The sequence below is a fragment of the Chironomus tepperi genome, unplaced genomic scaffold, assembly GCF_022539635.2.
Source record: "Chironomus tepperi strain 1889 unplaced genomic scaffold, CSIRO-AGI_Ctep_v1 contig_445, whole genome shotgun sequence".
Lineage (NCBI taxonomy): Eukaryota > Metazoa > Arthropoda > Insecta > Diptera > Chironomidae > Chironomus > Chironomus tepperi.
The window spans coordinates 3,020,666-3,030,553 of NW_027226567.1; the positions used below are offsets into that span (position 1 = coordinate 3,020,666).

General features: G+C 31.2%; 1 protein-coding gene across 3 annotated transcripts in view; it reads left to right on the forward strand.

Moving 5' to 3' along the window:
* The window catches only part of LOC139097979 (phospholipid phosphatase homolog 1.2 homolog), a 45,925-nt gene extending 37,707 nt beyond the window's left edge, over positions 1-8,218 (forward strand). For all 3 annotated transcript variants that reach the window (XM_070650046.1, XM_070650045.1, XM_070650047.1), the window contains 5 exons: positions 580-822; positions 955-1,070; positions 5,960-5,992; positions 6,072-6,307; positions 6,920-8,218. In XM_070650046.1, coding sequence (XP_070506147.1) covers positions 741-822; positions 955-1,070; positions 5,960-5,992; positions 6,072-6,307; positions 6,920-7,382 — 930 coding nt within the window. In that variant the 5' untranslated portion in view covers positions 580-740 and the 3' untranslated portion in view covers positions 7,383-8,218. The remainder of the gene's footprint in view (positions 1-579; positions 823-954; positions 1,071-5,959; positions 5,993-6,071; positions 6,308-6,919) is intronic.
* Positions 8,219-9,888: the final 1,670 nt, after the last annotated feature.

The following is a 9,888-nucleotide window of genomic DNA, read 5'->3' on the forward strand; positions in this document are numbered from 1 at the left end:
TCCGAGTTGACTTCGAGCTCTGAGACTAAGCACTCGACATTATAATGTAATGACATTATAAGTCGACTCAAATCAATTTGTCTTCATACAAAATCCTCATCTTCTTCGAGCTCTGCTCAGTCTAACAGCCAATTCACAAGAACCCCCAAAAAATTCCATTCATAAAATATTTCAATTTACTCCAACCAACACCACAACTACCGCAATTAATCCCACAAGAAATTAGACTTTACAAATTCGCAAATCAGGTAACACAGCCTATACTAATAGTAATTAATCACGACTTGATATGAAAAATACATAGAAAATTTATGATTTTGATCGTATTCAGTGACAGTCGGCTAATTGAACTTGAATATCACACATGTAGCAACTCGATAAATTACATCAATAAATTATTGTTTGAACAATTGCGTTGACAGTTGAGCAAAAAAAAAGAGTTAAGACATTCCGCAGTGACGCCTCTTTTTTTGCATCCAACAAAGTTGTTGGTTTATTTATTAAAATTTATGGCCATCACGTTATCATAAATATATCCGAAACTATTTATTTAATTCTCCTTCTTGTTTTTACTTTCAGATTTGCATGCTTTACCGAAGACCACATTAAGTCCACAAATGTATTAACATATACTGTATATCTACAAAAAAAAAATCAATTTTACGTGTCGATAAATAAATTTGCAACTCAATATCATTGTCCAAAATTGAGTGTATAAATCATAAGATTAAAAGGAAATAATGAAGCCAGCAGCGAAACCATGTCGGGTGCAACTGCAGAAAGCTGCATGGATAACAGTTGATTTGTTTATATTCTTACTAGGTAAGTCGATAGCTTAACGTTTTCTCCTTTATCTAAACAAATAATTCTCTCAGCACATTTAGTCAGAATTAAAATATGAAAAATGAACTCGAATATGTAATTTAATATGAAAATGTTTGCATCTTGTTACAGCTGTTGCCACACTGGTTTATATAGAATTTTTTGCTAGCAATGTGAAGCGTGGCTTTTTCTGTGGTGATAAGTCGATCTCATTTAAACGACAGAAGGATACGATTTCGATAAAATCGGTAAGGAGGCTGTTGTGCATTAATATTTGAATAACGATACCGAGCGACACATGTAAGGAAGTGTCTGTCTCTTTAAGGCTCCATTGCGAAGCTCTTCATCAGCTCTTGTATTAACAACCAAATGGAAGCAAGTGGAAGCTCCGTTTGGCTACCATACGGCAAAGCCTTCGTCACTTGTGTCGCTCGGGATTTGAAGATTATTATAATAAATTGCCCAATTTTACTAATCTATAATTTGCATTTTTGGAGATACATTTTATTTTTACGACTTGTCTCTATTTTGTCGGTCGACGTTTGACTATTTTTTGAGGACATAATAGTCAAAAAATAATTTTTTATGGCTTCTTATTCGTAGCGATAGAAAAACAATTAATTTCTTATCACATACGCAATTTGTCTGTTACAACAGATAGCGATTTACGTCTTGAAATCAGACCGGACTAGCGTATTTTTTTACAAAAACCACCTAGAATTTAGTGGGAAAACTATCAGGTTTAGTCTGAACAACATTGTTGATGATAATGACATCTTTTTGTGAACTTGAATTTGAAACGCTGTGGAATAATTATTTAATGATGTAAATTACAATTGTTTAGTCTTTAGGTCGCCGTAATATTGGTTTATTTAGAATCAGATGACGTCAAGTTGAACAAATTCTTTCTAGATTGTTGACGATTCATTCTAAATGAATTTCCGACCAGTCTCATAGAAGTCAAGTTGTGGGCAACTTATGCGCCGTGGTACACTAATGAATTGCATGCTATTTGTGGTTTAAAGTCGTGGCTTACCACTTAAGTTTGTCGCGAAAATAAAAGTTTGCCTACAACTGATCTGAACGTTGATCAAGTCGAGTAGAGAACATTCCATATAATATTAAATTGAAAATTAAAATAAAAGCCGCAAAAAGTAGAGTCAAATTTTATTAGTGCAACTTCATACACAAAACTTATGCTAATTTAGTACAAATAAGTAGAACATGCTGCAATTAGTCGACTATATGTCTAGTTATAAGCTTGACATTTCATGGCAAATTAGACTACTCAGAGTCTATTCCAGTCGGGATAGTTTTCTTATTAAGCAATTAAAAATCCTTAACTAGATTCAGGCAGTGCTCGAAATCGATTCGGATTTTTGCTATCCAAAATTCCTTTTCAATAGAGCACGGATTAGCACGTGTACCGTAATTAGTACAATTTCTTTCCCATCGTCTTTGATAAGAATCCACTGATATCCTCTGCAAACTATCGCTGGTAAGCCAGCTTTTTGTATAGAAAAGTTGACTTGAGACGACTCGACTCCGTATAAAAATCTAGTCGATTTCGAGCTCTAGTTTCAGCTTAGATAATTTAGCGGAACTTAGCGGAACTTAGCAGAACTTAGCGGAATTTTGTGGAAATTAGTGGTTAAAAGGGAAAAGAGGGAGAAGGATGGTAGTAAGTTTTAAGTTATTTTTAAATGATCTCCAAAAAGGACATTTTCGATTGAAATTGTTTATTTTTAAATAGTTGAATTTAGTTGGGTTTGTCAAAATTAGATGGGCATTCTTGCATAGATTCAAAAATCTGAAGGTCTGCAACAAGCCTGAGCATTTTTGACAAACCCTAGAATTTAGTGTCTTGTATCTTGTGCAAAACAATAAACTGAATAACGACAACATTTTGAGGAATTAATAATATTGCACGAGCCTAGACTAATAATATCAAGAAATTATTTTGAAATTCTAATAAAATAAAACGAATTGAGAACCACGAACTACCCCAAAAATAAGGCAATAAAGATAAAAATTAACCACCAAACTTTAATTGCATTTTATTAAAATGAATTAAAATAGTTTCACATTTAAGCAATAAAAATCGTTCACGAAGTGTTTATTTCAAAAACAAAATGATAAGGAAGCAATAATTTATTGAATTTCCTTAATTTTAAACTAAAATGAAAATTAAAATAAGGCACGAAAAGTCGATTAAAAAAATTTATCAAAACTTTAAAGCAAAACATGTTGAATTTGCTTCTTTGTTAATAATTTAAAATTGGCACGAACTTCACCAATAAAATAATTCAGCTCATAAATTTCCTGATTGAATTAAGTCATTGTTCTAGGCTATTCACGGCTTTTATTGCTTTTCAATTGAATGCCGCAAGACAATTTTTTTTTCGAAATTCTTATGTAAAAATGCAATAAAAATAAATTTCTTGCCATGCCTTGAAATTTAAATCAATAATCATATATTTTAGAATATTTTCTAGATTAATTTACAATGTGTAGCTAATATGAAATTGATATTTTGACATATCATGATTCGCAATGTCATATTTTGCATCATTATTATGTTAATACTTTGTAAGACATGCAATAAATTTCGCAACTAATACTAAAATATCTTCAAGCTACAAAACAAGAATAAATTTCCGCGTTTTTGCAAAAAATATTTAATAAATTCAGATTTATGTTTTTAGTAGTTCTTAAATCTTTCTTGCACTTCCCACGCAGCTCGCATGCCACACACATGCGAAAATTTATTTTGATATTCCTGCATAGAAAAAGAAAACTTTAAGCTATTTAGATCATTGAGATTCGGAGCTGCGATAGTTGCAAATGATTGTTTTACGAGTGAGGGTGCGACATACTACTGCACACAGTAGATTTACAGTTGAAATCCAGACTTATGGTGGAATCAAAAACACTCCTTTAATGACGATATTGTCGGCTTGTTGTCTTTAGCCTTTAAAGGGAGGTTGTGAGTTAGCAGCGAAAAAGCGGAAATGGTCTAGTTGGTTAGGAAGTCGGGCAGTCGACTCAAAGGCTCCGGGTTCGATTCAAGGAAAATTCTAGTTGAATTCAGGCGCTTTTTCTTGTCTCTCCAAAAGAAAAGAATGTTGTGAATCGCATTTCCACTGCATATGATTCAAACAAGGACAAATCACTAATAAGCTTGTAACAAAATAAGTGAGTCCATTGATCACATTTGATCTGTACGGTCAGCGAAGTAAATAAGTCTCTTCTGCCGAGTCTCGAACCCATAACAGCTTGGTTGATATTACAATAATTAAATACCGAAGTACTAAACTATTCCGCCATGGAGCCACCTCAATAGCTCACTCGACTCCTGTCTAGAGTCAATTAAAATGCGTCTTATTAATTAAAACGTTTAATTCTTTAAAGCTATCATAAATTAATTAATTAATATCATATTTCAGTTATTAATTAATGACATTTAAAACATTTTTTTTTTTTTTGTTTTTTGCTGATATCATTGCCGATTTGGTAATAAATCACGACATAACGAGCTGGATCAGACATGTAGCTAGGAATATTCTAATTATAGCTTAAAACACCAGACATTAATTAATATTGAAAGTTTTGCAAATTTTATGCAGGTTTTGAATTAAATAATTTATTATAAATAATCACAAAATCGCCAATTAATGCGACAAAGTGATAAATTTTAAAAAAATATGAAATAAGATACAGAGATTCACAGATGAAAAATCCTATCAACACTACTAACTCATTAAACCATAAAATATAAATTTATTAATGTTTTGTGTATGTTTAATTAAGAGAATTAGCGTTATAAATTATACTATACGGATTATTTATCTAATTTTCCAGATGAATGTGTTAATTAATATTGCAAATAATAAGCGGGAATTTAAACATTTTACAAATATTCTCTTTGAAGCAGCTCTTTGAAGATCGCATGATGAAGGAGCATTTTTTTAGAGACTCAGTCTAAATTATTATTTAAAAAGAATTTTTTTGTTTTATTATAACATGATTATTTTTAATTAAATGTCAACGAGGCGTCCACAAACTTCCAGCAGGATTTAATTAAACTGAATTTGGGTCAAGTGTAGAGCCCAAAAAAAAAAAGATTCTAGATTTTGAGATTCTTGATAACGCAGACATGTGTAATGTTTGTACATAGACATTTTATGTTTGTTATGTCAAAAAAGAATTAATCTGTTTGTTTTATGTAGACAAATTGAGGCACGATTTTCGGGTGATCAACGGATTTTTGGCTTCTTGGACGTCTTGTTGCGATTTGAATGGATATGGTCAGGACATGGTCTGGAATATGATAAATTAATGGTATTATGGATTCCTAGCATGATATCTTTGTAGTTTTCATTCCGGAAAGTATGGGTGGAAGAATTTGATTTCAGACCGGCATCAGATAGATGTAATGTCATATTCAGCGTTAAGCTGACAGTAAATTAGTACTAAGTTGTCCCTTTGCCACAATATAGATTTTATTCGTGCCGTATCAGTGTTGTATAAACTTTATCAAGCAGCAGCATACCTGATCTTGTTGTACGGTAAGCGCCAATATGTCCCGGCACACATTTTGAGCAATACTGTCATTTACGTCATTTAATAAATCATATCGTATTGAGACATCATTACTAATGTCAATTTACTACCCCAAATGGGTCACTCAAAAGGTTTTAAGTCACTGACTTATCTTCCTAAAGCAGCGAAAAAGCAACCACGGAGTAGTGGTTAGAACGTCGAACAATCGGCTCTAACGATCGAGGTTCGATATAAGGAAAACTCTAGTCGGATTCGAGTGATTTTTTGTTGTTTCTAGTCACACAAACTCGGTCTGAATATTCGCGGGTACACACATTGTGGCTAGATCCATGAATTAGTTTACATGGACCATGCAACTCTGCAGAGGAGGAAGAGAACTGTTCCTCAAAAGTTCCTCAAAAATCTCATAAGTAGCCATTAAAACCCACGACAAAGTGACGACAAAATTTCCTCAAAAAATCGCTCTTAAAATGCAAATGATGAATAAATTAGCAACTCTTAAAGAAGTTTTACGACAGTCACAGTAATAATAATAATAATAAAAAAATTTCTATGCTTCTTTCTCTCTTTTTAGGTCATCTTATTTGGTCTTGCACCAATTTTATTTGTAAGTTTAGAAATACATTTGTTTGCTAATTTCATTGTCTATAATATTTACTTCTATTTACATCATCATCCAAAATTAGATGTGGATAGCTGAATTTATTTTTGTGGACATTGACATAGACGAAGGTGAAAATAGTGGACTGAGATGTAGACTAAGGAAGAGTTGGAAGAAGACACTTGTCTGGTTTAAGGATTATGCTGTAAATTTAGTATTTTTATTATTGATGATGGATGTCACTAAGGTGCTTGTTGGCGAGCATCGTCCACATTTTCTTGACACATGCCGTCCAGATGCTGCTGTTAATTGCACTGTTGGGTGAGTTGTTTTATTATTATTGGATTTTAATGGACTCGAGTACGTGACTACTGTCAGCAATTTCAAATTTTTTATGGCTTTATGTTTCATTCAAAAAAATCAAGACAAAAATTTACTCGGGGGGAATTTTCTGAACTTTTATTACTTGACATTTATTGTAAAATGATTAATTGCTAGAGTTGCTAACTGATTCATTTGAGGTTTGTTGGATGTAAAGTGTCCTTTGTGGATTTTTCATGAGGATTCTTCATTTTAAACCATTTGGCTATCTTTAGGTTGATTTTTTGAGTTGATTCACTCCTTGACATGCTTCTAAAGCAAATTAGAATATCAAAATCCCTAAATCTGCATAAATTCTAATCTAATTCCTTTGAAAAATCCACAAAAGCCGCTCATTTAGCCATAATGTACAGTAGTTCATTGAATTCTCTTTTCAAATGAAATGACGAGAGATGACTAATCATTTTTGAGCTTAAATCTTAAGATTTAATATTTAAATCCACATACCTTGATTTATTCAAGATTCTCTCGCTCAGTTCCGCACATTCTCTTCTTTTTCTCATCATAAATCTCAAAATTAATTCTCCTCTCTTTTTTTTCTCATAATTTTAGTGACTTCATCACAGATTACGAATGTACAAATAAGAATGTTACTCCATACAATTTACGTGACGTATCAAGAAGCTTTCCAAGTGGACATGCATCAATTTCCGCATACGCTTCACTTTTTATGATTTGGTATTTGCAGTGTCGTCTTCCAAAACTTAAATCAATGTTCCTTGTGCCATTTATTCAAATGATATTAGCATTATTTGTCAGTTTATGTAGCGTAAGTCGTGTAACAAATAATAGACATCATTGGACGGATGTTATAGGCGGTATTATACTTGGTGTCGTATGTGCAGTGCACACGTGTTATGTATTAACGAATAACTTTAATTGTGAGAATGATAAGTTGAAGCCAATCAAAAGTAATGTAAATGGATCATCGTCAAATGACAGCAGACGGAGTGTTCGACGACTCTTATCGACAATCAGTTCAAAGGAAGAATTTACGTTAAATAATCTCGAATGAAAAATTTAATTTCTTGGTCATTTTAGGCTTAATTGTTTGCCAGATTTCTTTCAAAATTAGTTCAAAATTTTCTTTGTGGATCTCTGGACCTAGTTGTACAGATTTTTTTAATTATGTAGCTAGTCAATTTATGTATTGACAAAAAATAATTGGATAATTGATGAAATAACTTAGGAATTTAAAATTAATTATGGAAAATTTGAAGGATATTAAAGAAAAAATTAGATTTTAAATTGTTAAAATTCTAAATAAAAATTTAAAAATTTGCAAAAATTTAAAAAAATTAAATTATAATAATTGACGTTGCTTTACTCTTGAAAGCTAGCGTGCGGAACTGCCATGTTCCGCATCCTTGAACTAAGATCTTAACTAATGAAGTTTTTAAAAATAAATTCTTCAAATTTTCAGCTTATTTGTTAACAAAACTAGCAAAAATTATATAAAAACATAAAAATTTCCCATATCGAGCTTAATTACACTTGCAGCTAGCTATGAACTAAGTACAACTAACCTTAAGCTAGCTTTAAATAAAACTTTAATAGTTCAACCACAAAAAATAGCAAGAATTTGCAAAAATGCAAAATATTTTTGATAAAAACATTAATTAACTTGTAGAAAAGTCACTATAGTATTATATTAATTATATAATAATCATAAATTTAATTATTTTTAAGATATAAACATTTAAAATAAATATTTTATTTATGTATGAGACAAAAAAAGCTAAAAAATATATATTTTTGAGATGTAAATATTTTTTGAATGCAAAATAATATAATTAAATAAAATTTGCAGAAAGGTTGTAAAAAAAATATAATTTGTGAGACGAAAAGAAATTTAAAATATTTTTCACTATTTTGTGTGATTTACAGTTCATTTTACAGCATTTGAAGGACGGAATTTTTGGCTAATTCTCATAAGTCAAACCCTAAAATTTCAATTTAGAAAATCTTAAAAATTCAGCACCAAAATGAAAAGTGATCTCAAAATGATCAAAGTAAACTTGCCCTGACCAATCCACTAAATCAACAAGAATTATGTGCTGCGTTGAAAATGGCAATGTCACATTTAACTTGCTACTTTTGACAGCTTAAACATTTAACATTTGTACAACATTACAAGCTTAAACTTCGCAAAAAACACAGAGAAATAAATTAAGTTACAGGTCAAGAAATGCTTGACACCGGTCATTTGCCTAAACATCTGATTTTAAGTGCTGAATTTGTTGTTTTTTTTTTCAGAGTTGAATATAGCGCAGTAAATTATCCAGATCTCAACAACATCCAGATTTAGAATATTCCGCAGTAGTATTTAACATATGGTAATGGAAAATACTGAATTTTTATAAATTTAACTTTTGATTTGCAAAAATGTCATAAAATCTGTGAAATTCTTCAAGTATCTTACCATATCTCCTTCATTAAATGAAGGGTCGATTATAAGTGATGTCTATTGGATGATTGTGTTCAAATTGTATAGTTGGACATGTCCAAGTGACAAATCATGACGATAACGTTGAAAGAACTGACAACATGGCACATTGACTACGGTCAAATGACCTTAGGAGAGACTATAGACTTAATAGGTTACAGAACACCTTATAAATGGCCCTAATATGGTGATTCTCTGTAAAATTCTCATAAAACAGACAATTTACCGTCATCAATGATGAGTCACTTAGAATGCATTATCTCTCCTTCAAATTTATTGCCTTAAAACCTTACAAAATAGCTAAATAGTCCCCAATAATTGCAAAAATCTTCTCATCAATGATACTTATCCAAAACTTGTATGACTTCCTCTTGAAATCTCAGCAATTAACTAATTATACAGTAATTATAATTAAGCATAAATGACGTCAAGTTGCGTCGCATGACTTCAAGCCTATTAAGTGAAATTCAAAACGACAATATAAAGGTTCTTTATTATTCAGACGAATTTATTTGAAATATGTTATTTTTTCAGATATGTTACATGTCAGACGTGTCTGCATCTACAATTGTATTTAGTTACTGAGATGCATTCGAATGTTAGTCCATATGTTTACATGCTTTAGTTGAATAAGGTCGATGTCATGATGGGTATCATAAAAGGGGTTCAATGTCATTATTCTAAAAATAGTAAATTGGGAATGATGAGAAGTTGTTTTGGAATATTTACATGGGAATTGATGCAGCAAATCCACTGAAAAGATTCAAAATACTTCAAAGTTAATTGGAGATGATGCAAATTGCAAAATCTTATAGAAAACATTCTCGTATAGCACAAGTTGGCTAATTACGTGATTCTGGCGTGATTCTGGCATGGAACCGAATCAATAACAAATAATTCATAACGTTCATTTAAGATTTGAATAATATTTGTTGTCCATAGTTGAAACCCCCTTTTTAAACATCAGTCTGTTTTTGAACTCCGAAGAATAAACATTATTGTGAATAATAAAATCCGTTTGGAAGTTGTTTAATTAAGCTTATTAAGAAATCAGCGGTGTGGTAAACAATTGGTA